The 26,310-nt window shown below is 37.2% G+C and overlaps 1 protein-coding gene across 1 annotated transcript in view; it reads right to left on the bottom strand.

Moving 5' to 3' along the window:
* Positions 1-441: 441 nt before the first annotated feature.
* LOC310937442 (transcriptional regulator ATRX-like) overlaps positions 442-26,310 on the bottom strand; it is a 57,589-nt gene continuing 31,720 nt past the window's right edge. The window contains exons 11-35 of the mRNA XM_083901718.1: positions 23,790-23,944; positions 23,474-23,638; positions 23,278-23,386; positions 22,384-22,474; positions 22,064-22,240; positions 21,736-21,880; positions 21,359-21,468; positions 19,564-19,707; positions 19,290-19,467; positions 19,040-19,177; positions 17,678-17,853; positions 17,463-17,580; positions 16,591-16,721; positions 15,057-15,124; positions 14,899-14,972; positions 13,714-13,870; positions 13,532-13,623; positions 13,331-13,433; positions 11,785-11,962; positions 10,080-10,271; positions 9,854-9,997; positions 9,514-9,585; positions 4,201-4,296; positions 2,620-2,748; positions 442-599 (exon numbers count right to left, since the gene is read on the bottom strand). Coding sequence (XP_083757844.1) covers positions 510-599; positions 2,620-2,748; positions 4,201-4,296; positions 9,514-9,585; positions 9,854-9,997; positions 10,080-10,271; positions 11,785-11,962; positions 13,331-13,433; positions 13,532-13,623; positions 13,714-13,870; positions 14,899-14,972; positions 15,057-15,124; positions 16,591-16,721; positions 17,463-17,580; positions 17,678-17,853; positions 19,040-19,177; positions 19,290-19,467; positions 19,564-19,707; positions 21,359-21,468; positions 21,736-21,880; positions 22,064-22,240; positions 22,384-22,474; positions 23,278-23,386; positions 23,474-23,638; positions 23,790-23,944 — 3,232 coding nt within the window. The 3' untranslated portion in view covers positions 442-509. The remainder of the gene's footprint in view (positions 600-2,619; positions 2,749-4,200; positions 4,297-9,513; positions 9,586-9,853; positions 9,998-10,079; positions 10,272-11,784; positions 11,963-13,330; positions 13,434-13,531; positions 13,624-13,713; positions 13,871-14,898; positions 14,973-15,056; positions 15,125-16,590; positions 16,722-17,462; positions 17,581-17,677; positions 17,854-19,039; positions 19,178-19,289; positions 19,468-19,563; positions 19,708-21,358; positions 21,469-21,735; positions 21,881-22,063; positions 22,241-22,383; positions 22,475-23,277; positions 23,387-23,473; positions 23,639-23,789; positions 23,945-26,310) is intronic.

Here is a 26,310-nt window from a genome sequence, read left to right as displayed (position 1 = left end):
ACCAGTTCCAGCTATTTTTGAGAAATTATTTTTTTATTTATTACAACTGGAAAATGTCATATAAAATATTAACAAACAACATTAGCAAAGAAACTTAAGTGTGAATGGTAAGGCACAAACCCAGTGGAAAAAATCTACTTTACTTTAGCTCTGAAGCAGCTAAATAAAGTTAAGTTATTTATGGTACCATCCATTATTGAATATAGTCATCAATGGAAAAAAATATATATGTATTTCTTTTATTTTCACTTCTGCCTCAACTAAATTGAGGAGTTATTACAGAAAACCAATCACTGCAATAATATACAACCTAATAACTGAGAGTACACTAGTTACTGTTAGAGTGATGATTCAGGTGTTTTTGAAGTGTGTTATATGAGGCACTAACACACATTGAAGTCAGCCCATAAAAACTGACATCCCTTTAAATGATGTGGCAGTTCAGTGAATTCTTTAGTGAAAAACCATACATTCATTTGGGAACATGGTGAAGAATGTCCTTCCTGTGTTCACGTGCATCCAGGCTGATTCAGCATTGCACTCGTCTGCATCACCTGGTTTCTGCGACTGTTCAGGATGGACTGAATCCTGAGAGTCAGCTGAGGAGAAACACGAGAGACAAACATGTCAGGAGGGAGGCTATGTGTGCACATATTAGAGGTGTCAAAAAAATGGATTATTGTAAAAAAATTGTGATTCTTATCCTCAAAGATTCTGCGCCCTTACATTATAGTGGAAAACGAAGTCTTCAATTTTATGATTAGAAATGAGCCAAGGTATGCCGGTCATACCCTCACATAACTTTTTCACAGTTAGATGCTGAGATTCTGACTGGAAACAGTGTATTTAGTCGGCTGGTCTGTTGCCACATGTTTGTGTCACTTTAATTTAAGTGAACTTCCAAAATAACTATTTTGAACTTAATAATGGAGGCAGTAGTGGATCAACAACTCCTACTACTACTACTCCTACTTTGGTGTGAGAGAGTGAGTGGTTTACAAACTTCCGTCAGAATAGTCTGACAGTGAGATAAAGCAGTGAATATGTTTCTAATTCATTCAAGACTTAAGCAGGTATAGATTTTATTAGACAAGTCTTTTATTCAGTGGCTGAAATCAGTGGCTTTAACTTTCTCATCCTCGTGTCCCTGCCGGCAGCCAAAAAAAGTGATGTTTGTGTCAGTACCTCAATACAACTACACAGAATCTGTACTATCCATTTAAGGGTCTGACCTTGTTTTTGTTTTATATTTATGCTCCACATATAAGGTGGTTTTAAATTCCTAACTATCAGAATACTCATATACTCAAGCTTCAGTCATTTTCTGGTAAGAAACCCATATGGGAACAATTTGTTTTGTCTGCTAGATGGCGACATTGACCATAAAATACTGTGTTTTGTCAAGTTACTCAGGGATGATGTGTTTTGAGCAATTGAAATGCTGTTAAAGCAAGTTAAACTGGTCATCAACCCAGGATGTTTAAGTCCAACTTAATTTGTGTATTTTTGGTGATCATTTCAGATTAATAATCATATCCTGTTAATGTTATTCTAATTACTAGTATAACATAATAATGACTAGCTTTTACTTTTGAACGAACTAGTCCTAGCACATTTGAGCTAGCCCCGCCAAACTCAGTTCATATGTTCTAGACAAGTTAATGATTAAAAGCTAATGTACATCCATTAGCTCCGCCCACCCAGAAGTCGGCCATTTTTGAAAATTGATTCAGCTGCTGTGCTGCCTAAGTTGCCCGGAGCGAGGGCCCCTTTCATTACTGCGAGTCCAGGAGCGGTCCTAGTTAGTATTATTTTTCCTCGGCGTTGAGCTCATTTTTAGGGGGTTAACAGGGCATAGGGCCCTAACCCGTGCCTAGCCCCAGGGCTCCCAGAAGTCGGGTTAGGACCAGACAAAACATAAAATTTTTCATTTTTTCTTTTTTGTATAAGTCACACATAGCTGTTCTAATTTGATCCAAACTTGGTACAGTTGTTGCCCTCTTGATTCCAGACAAATTTCCAATGTATGTCCATTAGCTCCACCCACCCAGAAGTCGATCATTTTGGAAAAGCAAAATGACTAGTCTATTCATTTGAAATAACTCGTCCTAGCACGTTTGAGCTAGCCCCGCCAAACTTAGTATGCGTGTTCTAGACCTTTACATTGAAATTCTTTTACATGTTTAACGTGAACAGAACTACGTGATATTTCTCATCATCAAATATGATGAGTCAATTGATAATTGTTTATTTTAAATTATTTGGGTTTTTTATACTTTTTTTTGGTTTGATGTGGAACGGAGTCATTGAAGTTCTGCTGGAACTGCTGCGCTCTCTGAGCGGTCAGAGTTAGGCTTAAAATTAAAGAAGTATTAAATGACTTTTTTTATATATATACTTTTGTTAATTCAATATATTTTTAATCAATATAGATACATAATATTTAACTTATACTATTGATATGACGATCATCAATGCAAGAGTCAATGCAAGTTATCACGATATGACCATATCTTGTCTCATGTCACTATATAGACATCATATCCATATCCAGCCCGAGTCAAGTGTGGTTTTTTATATTGCTCATAGATCCCTGCTCAATAAAAACAAGTGACTTACCGATTGTTGGTTTGAGAGAACATCACGATAAAAGGCCTGTCTACGCTCCTGCTCCTTGATGTCCCACTGTCTCCAAATCTCAGCCCTGATCTTGATGTCGGCCTCCAACAGCTTTGGATACTGAAGCCGCTGCAATATAGTTAAACACACACTTTAACACACTTTTAAGGTTGGTTTTGTGACGCTTCTGCATCTCCAATTACTGTCAGATTACAGATGAACGTATTAAAGCACTTATATAGAATGAGATAGTAGGCAGCCATCATGAACAAACCTCTTTATATTGGTTGCACTGGGGAACCTTTTCAACTTTTCATTTATGTGCACCCATATTTTTCAGCATGTTTTGTTTGCCATTTCCTATTATACATTCATACCAATGTAAATGTTTGCAAACAAGAATAAGGTGAAATGTTTGAAGCGCAAACGTAGTGTGCACACACATGCACACCCAAACACACACACGCACACATTTTAAATGGTGACTTACTTTGCTGGTTAGATCAACACTGAACATCCTGACTGTTTTTGAAGTGGTTATATGGTGAATACAGGGTGACATACAAACATACAATAAACAAAATAATGGCAGACTTCATTAAATTATTACTAACTAACTTAGTATTAAACTACTACACTATATAATGAATAGGGTTCCATGGAATATAATAATAATGGGAATAAACTGGAGATTTTTAAAGTTGAAGGTTGGGAACATAAATATAGTTGGTAAAAAAAATATTGTAGCATAATATTGGCTAAAAAATCAGATTGGATGTAAATACAGCTGAGTATAATATGCTATTCCTCAGGGACTTAGCACACTTACTTACTGCAGGCTATTGAGGCCACACCACCTACATGTATTGTGTATTCCTCCATCACATGCACAATCATTTCTAGAATTCTGAACTACTAAAGCTACATTTCTGAGCAAACAATACAGATGCAGACAATTGAAGTCACACATTTGAGCCAAAGGGTAACAAAGTCCCTTGCACCTGTAGCATAAATCCCACCAACATCAGCTGCCTCTGACCATAACTGGTCAGTATTCTGGAACACACACTCAAAGGTTCGCAACAGGTTCACAAATGAGCAAGTGGAGAATTTAGTGGCCATCTGGGTGAAATTTTGAATTTTTGAAAGCTATTATTTGACATGTTTAATAGGACTTTTTTGGGAGGGGAAACTGCTTTAACTTCAGAAAGAATTGATTGTTTGATGAAAGAATTACGCGTTCATAAAGTTCTACTCACAAATAAATCGCTGTCATGTATTTAATTGTATCCTTTTACAACAATGTCTGTTTATGGCAAAACAAAGTGTTTATATTTATGTTGATGTGACTCAGATTCTTTGAATTATCCAAAATGTCCAGTTAATTCTCATTAATTCCCATAATTTCCATGGAAAGATCCTGATTATTAATGAATGCTACTATACTATAGTGTAGTGTGTGGGCTACTGTAGTAGCTATGTTGTTAGTCACCACCACCCTGCCCAAGCATGTGCACACGCACACAGAGCTTTTGTACATGTTTTACACACAGTCTTACAATCAGCTTAAATGTCACTCACCGTCTGCGCCATGTAGTCATCAATAGTGTGAGACCTCATCTTCTGCAGAGCCAAAAAAGCCTCAGATACATTTGCTCTGCACTTGTTCAGCAACTCCTGCAAAGATATTTTTATGTCATAAGTTGTATAAGCTGGGTTCGAGTTACATGGGAACCAATGGGAGCTGAGGGGGTGGGGGTCATTAAAATATAACTCAAAACGTATTATTTTAATCTCAAATAATGCAGTTTTCAGTGTAATGTACGGTGGCTCTGAGGTGCAAAACACAAACGCAAATCACAAAACACAAACCAAAGAACACAAACGCAAATCAAAAAACTACTGCAAAACAAAAAACATAAATGCAAAACAACAAACAAACACAAAAGCAGAAAACACAAAAAACATGAACTCAAAACGGAACAGGTACACACGTGGACACAAAGGTTGGTACCCTTCGGTTAATGAAAGAAAAACTCACAATGGTCACAGAAACTTCAATCTGACAAAAGTTATAATAAATAAAAAATCTATGAAATTTAACCAATGAAAGTCAGATATTGCTTTTCAACCATGCTTCAAAATAATTATTTAAAAAAAATCAACTCATGAAGCAGGCCTGGACAATGATGGCACCCTTAACTTAATATTTTGTTGCACAATCTTTTGAGGCAACCACAGCAATCAAAAGATTCCTGTAACTGTCAATGAGACTTCTGCACCTCTCAGCAGGTATTTTGACCCACTCCTCATGAGCAAACTGCTCAGGTTGTCTCAGGTTTGAATGGTGCCTTTTCCAGACATCATGTTTCAGCCCCTTCCAAAGATGCTCAATCGGATTTAGGTCAGGGCTCATTGAAGGCCACTTTAGAATAGTCCAATGTTTTCCTCTTAGCCATTCTTGGGTGATTGTATTTTGGGTCATTGTTCTGTTGCAAGACCCATGACCTGCGACTGAGACCAAGCCTTCTGACACTGGCCAGCACATTTCTCTCTAGGATCTCTTGATAGTCTTTCATTGTACCCTGCACAGATTCAAGATACCCTGTGCCAGATGCAGCAAAGCAGCCCCAGAACATAACAGAGCCTCCTCCATGTTTCACAGTTGGGACAGTGTTCTTTTCTTGATATGCTTCATTTTTCCATCTGTAAACAAAGAGCTGATGTGCCTTGTTAAAAAGTTAAATTTTTGTCTCATCTGTCCATAGGACATTCCCACAGAAGCTTTGTGGCTTGTCAATTTTTTATGATTTTTTTGTCCTCCTTGGTCTTCTCCCATTAAGTCCACTTCCAGGCCAAATCCAGGGAGGTTGACTACAGACCCATGGATCTTACATTTCTGAATAATATGTGCAACTGTAGTCACAGAAACATCAAGCTGCTTGGAGATGGTCTTATAGCCTTTACCTTTAAAATGCTTGTCTATAATTTTCTTTCTGATCTACTGAGACAACTCTTTCCTTCGCTTCCTCTGGTCCATGTTGAGTGTGGTACAGACCATGTCACCAAACAGCACAGTGACTACCTGTAGCCCTGTATATAGGCCCACTGACTGATTACAGACTGATTATAGACACCCCTTGAATTAACATCCCTTTGATCACATTATTATCAGTCTTTTCTAGGGGTACCATCATTTTTGTCCAGGCCTGTTTCATGAGGTTTTTTTTTTTAATAATTCTGTTGAAGCATGTTTGAAATGCTCTTTATTTGTTAAATACATTCTGAGAAGAAATGTATGTATGTAGAAATGTGAGAAGAAGTGGTTGTTCTTCATTGTACATTTATATCCAGTTAAGATGATTCTTAACCAAAATATTTACGAATTCTATTAGACATTGTAATAAAATAACTGTAATGGTCAATTATTTTATGAGTAGTGTGTAATATTCGAAAATTCGATGAAATAATTGTCTACATATTAAATTAAACTGTACACTAAAAATACATTTAAGCTAAACAGCATTTTATGGCATTGATTTATCATATTGGAAGGACATGTTACACAAGTTTATTTTATGTGATATTGCACTATTCATATATGATAGTACATATAAGCCAATAGCGTACAGCACTCATGACGGTTGGGCTGCAACCTTTAAATTTGTATATAATAACTACAATTTATAATATTTTATAACAATTTTAAGCTATACAGAACCATCAACATCTTAAAAAATGGTGACTGGCATGCCATAATACAATTAAGGTTTCAATTTTGTGTTGTTTGAATGGTATTTACTGTTGTACGTTTATTTGTATAACTAACTAAACTAAATACATTTTTAAAAAATTGTCTTGTCGTAATTTTACAATAATGGCTTCTATTTTTTATTGTTTGAATGGTAATTATCGTTGTGAGTTTATTTGTAAAACTAACTAAACAAATTAAAATAAAAAAAATACAAATCTGTCACGCCAGGGTGTTGGTCTCCGGGGCCAGCTGGGTACTATTGGCTCACCCAGCACATATGCCAAAAAAGTTTTTGACTTCCACGTTTATTTCCGGGTTATGTGACCCATAGAGCATGGGCAATAGTGTCACTACCATAATGCATCTTGGCTATGTGAACAAGCTGTCCGCGTTATCTACTTGCTGGGCGCGTACATGAACAGCGAAAGGCATGATGGGAGTACGCTAATGACGTGCGCTAGCGGATTTCATGAATACCGACGTCACGTCAACTTTCGGGTTAAAACCATGGATTTGTAAATAAATGCAAAACCAACGATAGTGAAGTGAATACAGTAAAGTATAATGACATAATTAAAGATTAAAATGAGCAATAAAAATGGTTTATTTAATTGACCATGGCGATTAGTTTATATGTGTTACAGGAATCATGTTGTTTTTGCCTGATTTCCTTTATATAATTGCATAATTATTATTAAGAACAATCACATGTTAAAAGTAGGTTTATAACTCCAGATTCTTTCACTCAACATGTTTATCTTCAACTATAATTCACGTATTCATCACATTTAACAGTAACTTTATAAACCGATAGTGACAATCTAATCAGTTTCAGGTTGGATATTCCACAGACATTAACTCCAGACCCAGTGGCACCCTCCTCCGCCTCTCCCCAGAGATATGTGCATGATCATGGCTTGTTCAAAGTCCAACCCATCGCAGTAAATACAAGTATGGTGGTTAGGGTGCATCAAAAAACACAACCCTTGAATTTCAAAAAAGTGTTCCAATATATGTAGAAACATCACATGCAAAATATTTTTCCAATACATGATGATTTAGGGGTGCCACCGTGCAGCTGTTTTTTTTTAAAAATAAAGTGGTAAACAGTGTTCAATGGTTGCCATGGAGATCTGAGGTAAACAAGACTGCAGCTCAAGAAAACTGATCTTTCTGTTTTTGTGTTGGGTATGTATTATTACATATTACTATCTTGTCTGTAGTTGTGTCTTTGTATACTTAAGTCATATTTATAGGTATTTGGTCCTCATTATATCTAGGTAACGTTAGCTTGCAACAGTATCTATGTCAGCTATGGTATTAAGCTTAACATCAGCAGTATTCTAGAGTGGACAATGTCAAATTCAGAGTATTGATGTCTCATGTTTATTAAGAGTAGCATTGTAGTTGTAACAGTAAATTAACATTTTAAATATACAATTTGAGGCTTATGCAAGCATGGTTCATAATAATTGAGTGATATTAAATCTATCTTGGCTTGTGATGTTTTTGCCAACTCAAGTGAAGTAAAAAGGTGATGTCCCTGCACTTTGCTGTGTAAGTCTCCACCAATACCAACACCACACTCTCTCCGAGCCTCTGACGTCCACGTCTCGTCTCTTCCCGGGTATTTGAACCATAACCAGAAAATATCCTGTGTTTATATTTGAGCAGGATTCAACGATCTCCCCCTCACAGAACAAAAAAGATTTAAAAATTACTAATTATCAAAAATGTTAATTACTAAATATTACTGAATGCTATTCTTCTAAAGTGTTAATGTAAACTGACTGTCATAATCTCCCGCTACTTCTTTCTTTTTTCCTTTTCACCTCTCATGTCTTTTTGTTTAGCTTTGATTTTAAATGTCTTGTTCCATTTTTGTGTTTTGTTTAATAAATACAAGTATGCACCAGCATATCTGTATTTATTGTATCTATATGCATCTGTATGTGCTGGCAAGTCTTTTGTGATTTGCTTTTGTGTTTTTGTGATTTGCCTTGGTGTTTTTGTGATTTGCGTTTGTGTTATTTGATTTGCGTTTGTGTTATTTGATTTGCGTTTGTGTTATTTGATTTGCGTTTGTGTTATTTGATTTGCGTTTGTGTTATTTGATTTGTGTTTGTGTTATTTGATTTGCGTTTGTGTTATTTGATTTGCGTTTGTGTTTTGCACCTCAGGGCCACCGTAGCGAAGAGCATCATGAACAAGCTGACAGAAACATGTTTTACAACAGAACACACAATGCTGCTCGTGAATGACAGTGATGGTGACTGTGAACCACTGCTGTGCACTCTAGAATTATACAGTGGTATGCAAAAGTTTTTGGCACCCCTGTAAATTTCATGATTTTCCTTTATAAATCATTGGTTACCAAACCAATTTAGAGTTTCAATAATTTGTGTCCAAAGGTATTGAAATCAATAAAATGATGGGGTGCCTACATTTATGCACATGCCTAATGTTGTTGAAATAATTTGTGTGCACTATCTGTAAATCATATAAACTTTATTTCACTTCTCAAATATCACTGTGTTTGTCTCCTATATGATATATTTAACTGGAATTTCTTATCCAAACAACCACTGATTTATGGGTTAGGGTTAAGGAAAATCATGAACATTTACAGGGGTGCCCAAACTTTTGCATACCACTGTACACACTGTGGTACTATTTTGTCTGTGTAAAGGTAAGAAGGTGGCTTTTACATTTAATTAGGCTATTGTTTCATATGATGTGTGCCGTCATAGCTTTTCATATTTATTTAAAAAGAAGAAATTATTTGTTGTTGCAATGTATCTGATATAATTGTGGGGTAGATCGATATAAAAATGTTGGAATGCATAATTTACAGATCTCTCTCTCTCTCTAATCTATATGTTTATGGGTGTGCGCTATCATACCGTCTCAATTCATATTTCAATTAAATAATTCTTGTTGCAGTCTTCATGATACAATTTAGCAAGTAGTTGGCTGTGTGTATGTGTTATTATATCACAGCCTTAATTTGACGTTAGTTATTAGAGACCCCCACAAAGTTCAGATTATAAATCAAACCCTGTGTATAAAATAGTAAAAACATCAGCAGAAGCAATCTGGTAAAAAAAAAAAAACCTTTAGAAAAATCTTTCATTTTTTACCATTAGTTGTTCATTGGTCTTCATATCCAATGAGTCCTGGCTGGAGTTGACCAGAAGGCTGGGTGCGTTTGACTGAGAAAAAAAAATATCTGCTGTAAAAAACATCTATTACGCCAGGATTATTCAAGACATGCTTGAGCATTACATAAATATGTTGCATGAGTGACAGTATGCTAATATATAAGACCAGCTTTAAGTCGCATCACTGAAAAAACAACAGAGCTGGTGGTGCCTGAACATTTTACACAATACTGTACATCTGGATAAAGGATGGAAAAGCCCTTCATGCTGCTGCTGCTGGTCATGATGACTCATGCTCTGAAGTGTGCTGCTTCTTTACCTCTGCTTCATATTCAGCCCAGGCTGCTTTGCGCTCTGCTTCACTGAGTTCCTCCTCTTGTTTATGGTCCAGCAGAGATTCATGCTCGTGGAATGACACAATCTGGTCATTACAGGTTTGTAAGAGCTGTGCTAAGACCTCGTCCTGACAACCAGACATAAAGACCTTTAGTCCAAACCTTTACACTTTGGTATAAGATTGAGAATGATAAGGATGGTTATGTCACCTTTGGCAAAACAGACGGGGCTCTCTTGATTTTTTTGGAGTTGGGGTCATTCAGCAGGTCCGGTTCAAATGTGTAAAGTTCGCTGAGTTCAAAGAGAGTGAAGTGCCTCTCAATCTGCTGCTGATCCACCACTCGGAAGGACAAGGACTGCTTGGTCACCTGACGATCATAGATCTTCTCTTCCATGGTGCCCTGGATATGAAAATGTATTATCAATAAGAACATTTATGAATAGGACTGAATGTATTATGGTTTCAGTAAAAAGTGAGTTTCCATAGCTATCAGGAAATATTAAGATACACAGGAATGTTTGGAAATGCTGTTTATCATCTAGATCAGGGGTCTCAAACTCAAATGACCTGGACATGAGCAGTCTGGTGAGGAGTGAGCACAAACATCTCAAAATAAAGAATAAAAAATCCACATATCACATATTTCAGGATATGGCCTGAAAATATCCAGATATTATTTATAAGCCATAAAAGCCAAACCTTCCAGAAATATTGATTTGATGTATATTGTGAGTTATTTATATAAAGATATCAAATAATATAAAAAATATTGTCCCACAATGTTCCATTGTGATATAACATCCGTGACAATATTTCCCATCATTTCTTTTAATACAGAGTGATATAGTTCACAAGAAAAACCTATTTATCGTATAAAATGAATGAATGAATATAAAAACAGACTTTTAAGAGGTGGGCAGCATTAAATTGATTGGGGGACACAAGTTTGAGACCTCTCGATCTTGTATGTATCTCTAATGCTCAACGATACATCTTTTCCGGTACAGACAAGTTAATTTCAATACCTTTTTAAGACTAAGACCTCAATATTTTAAGACTTTATCGTCACTTCAAGCTGTAATCAGCAACACATATTTAACTTCAAAACAGTTTTAGTTTGCAATTAAATATAAAGAGCACAACCATACAAAGGAACTCGGAATAATAAATTAAACCAAAGTATTTACGATTTTGGAGTTTATTTCATGTGATATCGGATATTATTTCATGCCAGGTGGAGAGCATTCACTGTCACAAGGTGCTACTAGTACACATGTTGTCCCTTACTAGTGCTACTAGTAGACATTTTGACTGTTAATAATAAACATGTTGCCCTCTACTATTAGTACTAGTAAGATCATAAATGTCTCACTAGTGCCACTACTAGACATTCTGGCCCACACTCGTAGTACTATTAAGGTCACAAATGCCGTACTAGTACTACTAGTGGCTTAACACTTTGACTCAAGTGTTTACGATTTTGGAGTTTATTTCATGCGATTTTGGATATTATTTGTGCCAGGAGGAGCGCTTTCACTGACGCAAGATGTGTGACGTCGTATGCACGTGCACGGCCCAAGCCGATCTTGCAGGGCGAGCATGCCTGCACATTGTTGTTTTTAACAAATGCTCATGAAATCTTGATGTTGAGTCTTTCTAACAGTGATATGAGACAACAAAACGCATTCTTAAGATGTCATAGACTTGTGCAGGTGTGGATTTTATTAGATGACTAGTAGTGGGTTCTTCCTCAAGTCCCCACCGACAGCCATATTTTCAGTGAGAGCAAGTCTCCATGTCTCAACCTAGGTTTGGCATGGGGAAAAGGTGCGAGCAGACTTGAGTCACAATGTGCCAGTATCTCATACAACCACAATCTCATCTCTTATTTTAATGAAGACCAGCAAACTTACCTGAGCCAAGAAGCGGTAGACAAACACTTGCTTCAGCTGACCAAAGCGGTACACCCTGTATATGCTCTGTATGTCATAGGATGGGTTCCACGAAGCGTCAAAGATGATGACCCTATTCGCAGCCACCAGGTTGATGCCAAGACAGCCAGCGCGTGTTGAGATGAGGAACAATCGTCCGCTGACATGAAAATAAACAAAATTAACATTACTATGAAGGTAAATTTGATGCAAAAGTCACAAGCACATTTAACTGCAGATTTTGCATGCGCACACTAAAGTCACAAATGTGTAACCGTAAATTTGAAGTGGCAAATTTTTTTTATACCTTGTTAACACAAAATAGGGGCTACGGGTTCACAAATCCTTGTTACGGGTACACAAATCCTATCCTGTGTATCACAACTTCCAACAGTCATGCACTCAACACTTTTGCTCTAATCGTTGCAGTGCAGTTGGTGCAAAACACATTTGCACATCCGTGTTTCATAATCTGAGAACATGCACAACATTTGTGCATTCGTTCACATTTGGGTTTACAAATGTATGAATGTTGTAAATGTTCTCAGATTATGAAACACAGATGTGCAAATGTGTTTTGCACCAACTGCACCGCAACGATTGGAGCAAAAGGGTTGAGCGCATGACTGTTGGAAGTTGTGATGCACAAGATAGGATTTGTAAACCTGTAACAAGGATTTGTGAACCACTAGCCCCTATTTTGTGTTATATTGTGTATAAAAAAAAAAATTTACAACTCCAGTTACACATTTGTGACTTTAGTGTGCGCGTGACTTTTGCACCAAATACCTTCATACATTACACAGTGACACTTTATTTTGATACTCCCTTGTAGTCGATATATCACAATATAAATCAAATCAATATATCTATCCATTTATCTTTCAATTTGCCTATGGTCAAATTCTGCTATAAAACTATTTGGGCTTAAAAATCGATCAATTTAATCAATATGTAATATTATATTTCAAGTGTTTCTAACCCAAACTGTACAAAAGTGTCTGTTGACTATAAATAGTATTTTTGCAGTGTTAATAAACATTATTTAACTAGTTCTCTGCATATTGTGTCAGCATTGTATTATATCCTTATCCTGCTCGAGGATGTTACCAACCCTGTGAAGTCCCGTGAGACAAACTATGTTTTGTAAACTGTGGGCTATACAAATAAAGATTGATTGATTGATTGATTGATTGTATTAGTTGACTATCTACCGATTGGTCTGTCACTTGAAAGTTAACAATATCATGTTAATATATGATCACAAGTATGTAAACATCAAATCATTAATTCGTTTACAATTTGTTGCTTATCTGTTTACAGTCACCTGACAATCAGCAGACTATTAGAAGGAAAAAGCATCTCAATTAATTGAAAAACTGTTGCGAACAGAAGATATAAAAAAGTGTCAACTGATTGATTATCTGTTGATTACTAGTAGAGAGTCAACAATGAACTATCTAAATAAATTGATGCCCATTACACTCAAAATCACTGTAAAAAAATGTAACAATCAAATCATCTGTACCGGACATTGGAAGCATTGTTGAACATATCTGCCCATTTCATACGACGTACAGCACCGACGGCGCCATCAAGACGATAGTAATCAACGTTTTTAATCCAGCTGCCTGTTAAAACAATTAGGCACAATACACAAAAGTAAATCAAAACCTAACAACATTTCCTTCACATAGTAAAACTGTATTTTGTCATAAACAACTAATACCTTTAAATGAAGCTGGGTCTCTGGCCTGCTGAGAAGCTTTAAGGAAATCCTCAATCAGGTCTAAGGAGATTAAGGACTGACTAAACACAAGCCTTGAAATATGAAAAAGAGTGGTTAATCATAATAATCAGTAAACATATCAGGTGTATGAAGTTGCTTCAGGTCAGAAAACAAAATATTACACTTTATCCCCCAGCGCTTCAGCCAATCTGAGAATCTCAAAGAGGAGCACCATCTTCCCTGAGTGCTGCAGGATTGTGGCGTCTTTCTCAGACAATATAGTCTTGTACCAGCGTATACCTGGACTTTGAGACCTTGAGCTGGTAGTTGCTATCGCTCCTACACCAAAAAACACAGAAAAGTTGCATATTAAAGAGAGAATTCATGTAACTTTGGAGTGTACACTGACTCCTGACCTATTTGGTGTGTCGAGAACCAGCGTGAGACATTTTTAGCCACTTAACAAAGGGCTCACCTAATAAAATCTATGCTCACTGAAACATATGATATCTTCAGAATATCTTTGCTGCTTCATCAGAATCAGGTGCCGAGTACTGCTTTGAGATGAAGAGATGAAGATGAATCTGCTACCAAGGTTGTTGTATTCAGTCAGGATACTAGATTCTCAGTTCACATCATGGGATAAGCTGAATTATCGGAATAGTACAAAAATTTACTCAAAAAATTTCATTTGAGTAAAAAATACATTGAGATCAGGGTGGAGATAAGCCAACTCCACCTACAACAGTGAGCTGATTGGGTCACAGAAAAACCTGCTACTTTAACGTCTGCAGTATTCTCATACAAAGCTTGACATGTAGTTGAAACAAACAGCCACAAACCAAGCAGGAAATAAAGAGCTGCTGGATGTCCATTGCTTTCTGTTGTCTCATGTTCGATGTAGTCATTCGTTGTCGTTTAATGACATCATGCTTATAGCTGCAACTATCGATTAATCTGTTGATTATTTTCTCGATAAATCTAATAATTGTTTGGTCCATAAAATGTTGATCAGTTTTTGTCAAACCTGGAAATGATGTTCTCAAATGTCTTGTTTTGTCCACAAACCAAAATGATTCAGTTTAAATGATTTCACCGATATATGGAGCAAAGAAATTAAGGAAATATTCACATTTTCAGACGCTGAAACAATCAGAAATCTTCTTTTAATTATGAAAAAAGCTTCAAACCGATTCATCGATTATCAAAATAGTTGACGATTAATTTAGTAATTAATTGATTATTATTATTAATCAAGTAAAGGTAGGTACTGTCCAGGGCTTTACCATTCTAAACCCTACTGTACCAAATCAATTTGTACCATGATGGAAACACAGTATTGGTGACACATGGAGCTAGGGTTTTACCATCTTCTGCAGGAGCATCTTTAGATGAATCATCAATAATCACTGTTCTGCTTGGACTGTTTCCTGCTGTTGCACTAAATCAGGGGAAAAAATGCAAATTAGAATATTTATGTTAAGTTGATGCATTTCTGACACCGGAACATAGTAGGCAGCCTTACCTCACAGCTACAGTGGCTTCTTCATTTGCCAGAGCTATTGCTTTTTGCTGGTTTTTCTCAAAATATCCCTGTTGTAAAAGTCCAAAGTGTTAACACTCAACATTTAACATAGGGGGTGAAAGTGGATGAGTTTAAATAACTGGGGTGAACCATCCAAAGCGATGGACAGTGCACAAGAGAAATAAAGAAGAAAGTGCACGCAGTGTGTGGAGTAGGTCAAGAGTGTCAAACTCTGGCCCGCGGGCCAAATACAATTACACTGCGGGACAAATTTGCAATACCAAATGATTAATAGGGCTGGCCCGCTGGTATGCAGGCCGCGAGTGCACGGACTATGACTGCGCACTCGCGGACACTGTATACATCCGTGTGCGTTCCATAACGTAACATAACAATCACGAAAATATCCCCACGTCTAGTGATGGCATTCTCCTTCCTTTCCTGCAGTTGTTTATATTTAACTCCAAGAGTTCTGACGCGCACAGGCGGACACAGACCACCTTAATACTTAAAATCCCAGAATACTCTGCTGGTGTTTTGGTGCATTCCACAAACAGTCTCTCCTCTGTTGACAGCAGTCATAGCGTCCCTATGCTACTACTGGCACATGCCAATCCTCCCAAAAATGATGAAAAGAAAGGCATAAAACAGGAACTTTCTGGACAGGTTGGAGGCTGAATATCCCCTAAGACAGACCCGTTTGTCTTGTATGTGGAGCCAATGTGGTTATAACCAAGGAGTACAACATCAGACTATACAAAACATCACAACAAGTACAAGGACCTGGACATTACTCAAAGACGCCAGAAAGTAGAAAAAATTTAAAGAAGTTTGGTTTCACAACAGACTATGTTCAAAAAAGCCACATCACAAAGTGAAGGTGCTATAAAGGCTAGTTTTATTGTGGCAGCAGAGATCGCAATATCAGCCCAACCCTTCAATGAGGAAGAGTTCTGGAATAAATATCAGTGTTGGCCCACAACTTTGTCCAAGTTTTACATTTTGCCCACTGTGAATTTGAGTTTGACACTCCTTGAATAGGTGGAGATTAGTGTCAGGGGTGAGGTGCAACAGAAGGAGAGCAGCAAAAGTGAAAGTGAGGGTCTACAAGACGGTAGCGAGACCTACTATGGTGTATAGCTGGGAGACAGTGGCACCATCTAAAAGACAGGAGGTAGCAGAGCTGAAGATGCTGAGATTTTTGTTGGGAGTGACCAGCATGGACAGGATTAAAAATGAGCAGATTCGAGGGAAAGCTAAGTAAGAGAGTCAAGGTTGAGATGGTTTGGTCATGTTCAGAGGAGGGATAGTGATTATATCGGACAAAGAATGTTGACAATGGAGCTGCCGGGCAGGGGGGGGAAAGAGGAAGACCACAGAGAAGGTTCATGAATGTTGTGGAGGACAGTTGGTGTAACAGAACACAAGGGAGAGATGATGGCAGATGATCTGTTGTGGCAACCCCTCAAGGAAGAAGCCAAAAGAAGAAAGAGAAGAAAAGGGAGAAGAAGGAGTCCAGACATGTTTGAGGTACCTTTTTTACTTTGCTTATGTAGTTAAGCTGAAGGCACCAGGGATGAGTCCAGATTCGACTGAGCGCCTGAAAGTCTTTGAACAGATTTGCTCCAACCTTCATCTTTGCTGTGTTAGTCATGGGACCCACACCTGGAATCACACACATATACACATGTATCAAATATATGGGGATACTATGAAATACAGATATACAGTAACTGTGCAGTCACACAACAACATATATATATATATATATATAGTTTCCTTTTGTTTACTCCCTTCTGTTATTATTATGATTCTCATTTACCTGTTTGACAATTATAGTATTTATTATCATTATTATTAATATTATTATACAAATATACATATATATATACATACATACATATATACATATACATATACATACACATACTTATATATACATATATATATTGATATTGATATATATATCTATATATATATATATATTATATAAATATTTTAAATAATTACGATTTTTGAGTTTATTTCATGCGATTTTGGATATTATTTCGCGCCAGGAGGAGTGCGTTTGCTGTCGCAAGATGCGTAATGTCACATGTGGGTGCACGGCCCGAGCCAAACTTTTTGCAGTCAAACTGTATGGACAAAATGTAATACCTAAACTTGATTAAGACCTTTTAATACTTTTTAAGACCCCGCTGACAAGCCGACACAGTTATGCACATTCACACACAAACGCAAATTGATACAGTTGTTGTAGGCTCGGTTACCCGTTCTTAATGTTGTTGGTAAAGATTACAGTAGTTGTTGTACTTGTTGTTGATTCAAATGAATGTACCGTCCGTCTCTCTCTCTCTCTCTCTCTCTCAATAAAAAAATAATAGAATTTAAAATTCAGATTCTTACCAGTGACATGGTCCAGGTAGTTGCGGTACAATTTATACTGAAGTGGAGAAACCCTCACTGCCAGCACATACTCATGTTTAGGAGGTAGAAACTGGGACAACTCCGAGTAATCTCTTCTCTGAGAAAAAGGATGAACACGTGAGTATGAAACCAGCCGGGTGCGTGTATGAATGTGTGTGACAGGGGTTTTGTCTTTTTTTTTTTTTTTTTTTTACCTGTACACATCCAGCCAACATGGCGTGAAGTACGTGTGCTCTCTTCTTCATGATCCGCACATCTTTTGGTGTGGAGTCGGCACACTGGCCGTTCTGAATGGGGTTGATGAAGCGGTTTCGGAATTCACCCAATGAGCCCAGGAGGTTCTTCTTGATGAAACTGACCATGCAGTGGTCTGTGAGGAGAGAAATACGAAGAGCTTGAAAGAAATGCGAAACACCATGATTTAATGATATTTGGTAAATATTGATTTTAGGTATGTGTGACTGCTGTTGCACCGTTTGATGTATGTCACTGGTTTTCTTGCATCGTTTTAGTTTCAGCATTGTTTTCATTTTGTTGTACTGTTTATACAAAGCATTCAGTCCAGTTCAGTTCAGTTCAGCAATGAGCAGAATTCTGCTGCTGTGTTTTTCACATCCACACAAATTCATCTACATTAGCTTGCAGTCCAATGTTGTATTAACAAACAAAATATAAATACAAATAGAAAATAATATTATTACTAAACTGTATATTTTTAAGCAAGGGCCAGATTTGATAATGTGAAGACTTCCGGGGCAATGGACATTCTTCAGACATTCTAACAGTAAAAGTTACATACAAATGCACAATTTTATAATGATTTTATTTTCATTGTCACAATTATCATGTATAATGATAATTATACATGATAATTGTATAATAATCCCGACTCCACCTAGACTAGTGGAGTCGACCCACAACCTTCAAGTTACCTACTATCACGCCGAGTGACGAGTGATTGACACACGCACAGAGATCATCCACATTTTCCGATACACATTTGGTTTATTACTCCAGTGAACTTTCAACATAAGGGAACAACAGGACATCATGAATGTTTCCCTCCATCATCAAAAAAACCCACTTGAGTCACTGTCTAATATAGCCTGACAGAGCACAGCTGATCCATGTCACACAATCAACAAACATATTAATTTAACACGTTAATACTCAGCCCTCAGCCCTAAGTATCATGAATTCTCTTAATTTATCATTTATCAATCTTAACTCAGATGCACCAAAGTCAAACTCATAATACATAATATTGATCTTTGTCCAATTTAATTATTACTATGGCTCCAACAATAGTGAAACAATCAATTATGAATAAGATGAAATTTAAAAGCCATATTAATTCAACCTTCCCATTATTTAGTTACTTGTTCTCATCATAAACACAATTTCTCAGTGTTTGAACAAGGGCACACAGTACAGACAGCACCATGTAATGGATGACCTAATTGTCTAATTCACTCACCATATTACAAATACTGTGGATGACTGGATAAATGTACAAAGTGACCGAGAGAAACTGTAAATACATAGAGCATACTTACACTCAACCAGGTTGTTTTGCATTGGTGTTCCAGTCAGCACCACTCTTCGGCGAGTGTTGATGGCATTCAAAGCTTTGGAGATTCTGGATGCATCATTGCGTAGGATGTGGCCCTCATCACAAATAACAATATCTGGGCCTGAAAAAAAAGACACAGGAGACTTTGTTTGCAAATGTGTCAATAAGCAAAGCAAAGCAATGCCATGGAACAGGAAATGTTTTGATAATAAGACATTATGAAGTTACTGTACCTGGGTCCACCAGTATCCTCTTTAACTCTGTCTTCCACTGCTCTCTCTCGATTTTATTTGCCAACGACATGATGCGGTATATCTCATACCCCATGACCATGACACCTCCATCTCTCTGCCATGTCTGCAGAGCATGAAGCCGTTCTGGAAAATACTTCTTTGTTGCCAGTTGAGTAACCTGTAATGTAAGCATTTTCAAATAAATAACCACATACAATACAGCTGACGCCCATGATTTAATCCTGCTGATTAATGACATTGTGTTTGTCAAAACCTTGACTTTGTCTTGTCCCATGTTTTCTTGCCATTTCTTGAACTCGTTGACCCAGTTGAGAATTGTGTTGAGAGGACACACCACCAGGGCTGTTCTGAATTTCAGGTTCTTTGACAGCAGCACCGTGTGGAGAAATGTTACCACCTATAAAAAATAAAAGCATATACAACTGAGAAAAATATATTAACAGTGACAGAACTGAGGTCCTTCTCATTGCTACAAAATCCACCCTCTGTAAGATAAATAACTTCTGAAGCCCAATTTATACTCCTGCGTAAAGTGCTCTACGTAGGTTACGGAGACCCCTCTACGTTGCCGGGTTACCTGACAAGTTCATCTATAAACTCCAACTGGTCCAAAATTCTGCTGCCCGAAGTATTTCTAGAACCCCCTCCTCTAGTCATATTACATGTCCTGCAACAACTCCATTGGCTTCCTATCAAATTCCGCATCAATTATAAAATCTTACTTCTCACCTTCAAGGCGATCCACACCCTCACCCCTCCATATCTTACTGAGGTCCTTCACACTAACATACCCAGCCGTACTCTTAGGTCCTTATCCTCCATCCAACTCATCCACCCCTGCTTGCTTGACATAAAACATTCCATTTCTTTCACCTCCTTCAAATCCCACCTCAATACTCACCTTTTCAGACAGGCATATACCCTTTAATCCTGGGACTGGAATGACCTTACTGTTGCATGTTACTGCTGTTTTAATATGATTCCTTATGTTTCACAGTTTTGACTTTACTGATTTTTATCTGGTCTTTTTGTATAATAACATAAAGTGCCCTGAGAGGAGCCTGTAAAAAATTTATAATTATTATTATTAAAGCACAATTAAAGATCAAGAAAGATTAGATACTACAGGCTTTTTGAAGTGTGGTTGTGTGTGGCATCGAAACAAAGTCGTGCTTATTGTGCTTTGCACTAACAATCATCCTGAGCCACAGTCACTTGCCTTCCCTAAAAACATTGCAGCCATTGGGAACACAAGGAAAAACAGATGTTAGCTCCTTACCTAAAATCTCAACTAATAAACTGGCGTAAGTCGTTGACATCTTAAAAATACACTTGCTGAGATTTGTGCCACTGTTGGGTTAACAATGTGTTAAAATGTGTTTGAAATCCTTCATTAAGATGAATCTCAATGACAGAAACTTAGCGGAGTATGTTGCAGTAGACAGCAAGTCTGAGTCCATGAGATCTAAAAACACAGATTTTTTTCTATGGACTTTGGTGGTAGAGAGTGAGCAGGTTACAAACTTCAGTCCTCTGTTTGAAATGGCTGTCTAACTGCAAAATAAAGCAGTAAGCATCCTTAGCATATAGTAAACTTAAGCGGGCACCACTCATGCCCTGACTTATGCCCAGGCTGACAGCCATGTTTTAATTGAGTGAGCATCACTGTCCCAAGCTGGTTCCCTGGTGCAGAGGGTCCAGTTAGTGCCGACTGTGTGACCATGTGTCAGTACTTCAGTAAAACTACACCCCTGAACTGGACAAGAAGAGGCAGTGTTATTTGTATAGCACATTTCATACCCAAAGACAACTAAATGTGCGTTATATAAATACAAAATAATTAACAATTTCAACAAGAGCCCAAGTACGGAAAAATAGATGTAGAGAAAGAAAACAAAAAGTCAAGACTAAAATGGAGCATAAAATATGACTTTATGTGGACACTGGTCTGATTATCTGGTAGGTGAAGTTTATACAGTGAGCAGAAGAGTATTAACACTTATAGGTGCACAAAAGCATTCAGTGGGTGGATATGTGCTTGCATTCACCTGCAGAGTTTTTCCCAGGCCCATGCAGTGAGCCAGTATACAGCCTGATCCTGGAGAAGAGTTGGCCTTCTTTACTGACTCACAACAACTGTCCCAGATAAACTGCACACCTGTCAATGAAAAACAGGAAGAGCACTGTGTGTATGTTTAGTCTGAATACAAGAAAAAGAAACTTAAAATCTAATGTACCTTATTAAAGTGATTAAGTGGACTGATCGGTGAACAACTCAGTTCATTATCTCAAAGAGCTCAAAATGCAGAACTGTGGCTGTTTAATGTACTATAGACAGTATGTAATAATACAAACATGCCTGTTTTGTGCATAATAGCAAAGTAACGCCCTACTCAGTGTAAGTGAAGTGAGAGCATAAACTAACCATCCACCTGATGAGGCTTCAGTCTTGTCAGGAGGTTTGTGTGCACCTGAACGAGAGGCTCCTTGGTCTCGTCATCCTGATCCAACACCAGCTTTGTGGTGACAGGACACGACACTTGTGACAGTTCTTCCCCTACATTGATGATCTAGAAAACAAAGCCAGCATGTTGTGTTCGCGTCTCCTTTTAATAAACTCATAAAAGGACACAACCTAATATGGTTACATTATAACCATATTAGCATATATATGGTTATATTATAATCATATTAGCAGTAAAGCACATGTTCAGAATTAGTGAGGTCCAGTGGATCTGCTGCACCAGCCATACCTCTCTCCTGATCTCTTGATCCTTGTTTCTGAGCCGTTCACATCTCTCCTCTTCTTCTCTCAGTGCTTCTTGGGTCTCAGGGAGGAGGTTATCATCTTCGATAATTTTGCGGATCTTTTTGCGTCCTTTTGGGGTGCCTTGGCTGTTAGTCTTATCACTTTCATCCTCCCGATCACTCTGCTCAGGATCAGAAAGATCACATAAGCAGCATTATCCTCAGCATAAAGAGCCAACTTTCCTTTCCTCACCCAAGGGGTTAAATTTGAAATATTATATGAGCACATAAATTAATTGAGTAAATAACGATTAGCGACTGTGACCTTTTCAGCGTCAGAATCAGACAACCAAATGCAGGGAACTTTTTCATTCTGTTCTGAACCAAGACATGACTCCTTCACTTTAGATGATAATCTGGAGAAAAAAAAAGAGAGAGAGTGAGAGAATTACATTTAGTAAAGTGTGACCATCTAAAAATAGTACAATATTTATTGATTTGTTTTTTAAGAATTCATTACAAGATGTACTTTTTTGTATTATGTATCACAGAATAACTCGTGTCCAGATTTGCTACAATTATCTTTGACCCATGCTCAGATTTTATGTTTCCATTCAGGATTTTTTTGTGGTCGTTTCAGGTACTGAGACATGGTCTGCACTGACGACACTGCGAACTGGCTTGAGACAGAACAGTGCTCATACTGAAAACATGGCTGTCACTGAAGAAGCCTCTTGGATCTAGTGAAACATCTTCCAACTAAACTTCAAGTCTAGTTGCTACTGACTAAATGTGTTTTAGTTATGTCCTGGGTGAAAGAAAAAAACGGACACAAGGAGAAACTGATTTGAGCCACAAGTAATAAAATCGACAATGGGAATACTCTACCAGTCCAGCTCGTAGGGACACAGGATCTACTGGTCTACTGCCTCTTGTGGTCACTTTGTGTCACTGAGGTAATTCTGAGTGAAGGATTTCAAAAACTAAAAAATATACAATATAACACATTTGAACTAAGATATGGAGGTAGCAGTAGATCAACAACTCCCGTGTGCTGCATTTTAAGATTGCTGATTTTCTCTAAGCTCTGGTGTGGGGAAGTGAGTCATGTTTCCAGCCTAATAATATCTTAAAACCACACTTTCAAATGTTAGGCTGGATTAGGCAAGTCAGTGTACAGCATGTGTTGGCACAATATAACAATATTTATATTATGTACCTGTTGGGCGTCTCTTCATTAGTCTCATCCTCTGACGGACTCAGCTCTTCACTCAGTCCAAGGTCTTCCGGACTCAATGCTATGATCTCACTTCCACTCTCACTGTTCGCTTGACATGAATCAAAATTCAGACATTAGAGCATGATAAAATTACCAATTTAGCTAGATCGGGTTAAAAAATTTGAGACATTCTTACAGCTCTTTTCTCTTTTCTTGCACTCCTGCTTTCCTACAGCGCTTTCTGTTATCCTCTCGTCACCTGATGTTGCCTGATCTAAGGTAAGTTTATGTTGGAGTAGATGGTGTCTGAAGTAAGGCTCAGTGGACGTGGTCGCAGACGATTCTGAGATCAAATCTTCCCCTGTGACATACACATATTCTATTACAATGTCTCCTTCATTAGAATCATCTGTCACAGCTATTTCAGTGATTGACTCATTGGAATACAATGGGAAAAAAAAAAAAAAAAAGGGATACAACACTTAAATTAGCTACTTTAAAGAAATACTTACCACTTTCATTGGCTCCATTTTCCTCAATGCTTTGTTTGATCTCTTTATCAACCTCTGACTCAGACTCTTCCTCCAGCGTTTCTTCATCTGAAGAGATATCATCACCCGAGGAGTAGTTGGCTTTGATTTGGGCCAAAAGCATTTTCTTAGCGATTCTTTTAAAGGCAGAAAAGAAGGAGAAGGTACCTGAAGTTCATTAAATGAAAAGCAACTTATCGATTTAAAAAAAAAAAAAACAAACACAATATTTAGACATCAGTTCTTACAAAAGTACTAGTTTGGAGCTAAGAGTACATGAAATGTTGGTCTTACAAAGAGATGTAGTCTAAATCTCATTAGATGTCTTCAGTATACATGTCATCTGATACACTAAATTGCTGGAAGACAGATTTCAAAATAACAGCACATAAAATATGAAACAAATGAGGCAGAGACCTTCTTTACGGGAAGAATTTATTACATGTATTCTTTGAAGGAAAGAAATATACAATGATATGCAAATAGTTTATTCTCCTTTGGGGGAATAGGGAGGGTTCTTTTTTTCTTCAAAGTTCTTCAACACAAGTCAATCGTGAAATTATTAATTCACGTCTAACGTAACATAGTTGCGGTGCTAAAGGCTGACTAAGCAGAAACACATTCCTCTACCAATTTATATTGGTATGGCACAATATGACTTTTTCGTGTCACACCCCAAGTATATACTGATACCGATATCAGTCAAATACAGTCATTTTATACCTTTTAAAATATGAAGCCGTTAACAACACATTTTTGCAGCCATTTCAACCTATTTCTAAGACATAATCTGTCTTGTAACAAACAAATATTCTTCTGCCACAAATGAAAAAATAAACAGCCAACAACACGACTCAGCTAAAATGCTGTTGCGGATTTTCTTTGAGATTTTTATTGTGTGCATAGTGAAGCATGCACATTGTAGGATTTCTGGATTGCATCTGATTTTATTTCTATCCAATCCAGTGATTTTGACCAGAATCTGACCACTTAACCTTAATCCCTTAAACACAACAAGTAACTGACACAAACTGTACATACATATTTGTTCAGACTGGGTGAAACCATTTTCCAAATAGTTTTTAAACACTGACAGCTCTATCTTACACTAAGCGCACAGCGCAGGTTCAACCAACACAGTCGTCATTTTCATACCCGTGGTGGGTAGTAAATGCACATGGTCTTGAAAAATAAGGTGTGGTCAGGCACATTTTGTGTGCATTATTATTGCGCTAGTGACTAGCAAAAACCTTGTCACGGGCCATTATACTCCACTGGAATAATGATGTACATAATCTGATTTAGTTCATGGTAAACATTTCATAACAACAACAACAACAAAAAACACTGTTTAACCCCTTCTCATCTGTAACACTGTAGTAATCAAATAACTGGTTCCAGTAGCGTATGCGGGTGCTGAGTCTGGCTCCAGGAGCATCACTCCTTTCTCAACATGCATTGAGAGCACAGGCTGGGCATTAAATCCAACATCCAATGATAGTTCACTGTAAAAGACATTACTGTAGTACAGTAAGGAGTAACGAAACACCAGAGAAGAGACGCAAAAATGTTTGCGGTGGGCAGTGAGCAGAGAAACACTAGAGAGAATTAAACTACCACACCTTTTTTTGATGAGTCGGTTAAAAACATGCTGTGTCCATTTCAAAGTAATTTCAGAATTTTTGAATTTGAACTTTTTCAACACTGTCAACTTTACATTTCTGCTGACCATTTTCTAATGCTATCACGGCAGCTATGGAAAAAACAAACAAACAACAACAACAAAAAACGCGTCAAGTCTGATAGAAGTTTACAATAATTCCAGCTTTAAGTGTTTGTTGTCTAACAGCACTGCAATCACTGCGGTACTATCAGAAAATCCGACCTGGAAGAAACATGAGAAACATTCATGTCATTAAAGGCACAGTGAGAATATGCTCGCTACGTGTATTACAATGGTTGTTTGTTTCACAGCCCACTCTCAATTCTCAGATATAGACTACACTCCAATAGCCTACACACAGGCACTGACCTGTAACATCTTTTAGTGCTCCAATTAATTATCTATGACTAACTTAAATCATTAATCGGTTCTTATATCTTTTACTATCGATATAAATCACAATATAAATCAAATTGATATTTCTATAAAGCTGCACACACATTTCTCAAGATCATCACCGATTACCTTTCATTTCAGATAGTAACTGGTTTATTTCTTTGGCTTTTAAATGTTAAATGAAGGATATTTATGCATTAGATACAATGAAATTGTAGACAAATATGGTCCAATTCTCCTATAACACAAATAATTAGGCTTAAGATTTAAGTGTTATTAAGTGACTAAAAAATATATAATTGGGTCGAATCCATGTATTTTTGAATCAATTTATATATCATTTAATATATAATGTTTAGTGTATTTCAGAAATGTATTGATGCATATGAATATGACGATTATCAATGCAACAGCCTTTAAAACCAGGAAAATATATTTTATCAC

Source organism: Microchirus variegatus, assembly GCF_963457635.1.
Source record: "Microchirus variegatus genome assembly, chromosome: 15".
In the NCBI taxonomy this organism is placed as follows: domain Eukaryota; kingdom Metazoa; phylum Chordata; class Actinopteri; order Pleuronectiformes; family Soleidae; genus Microchirus; species Microchirus variegatus.
Note: the sequence above shows the minus strand (reverse complement) of the source record. Positions and strands in the feature narration are given on the sequence as shown.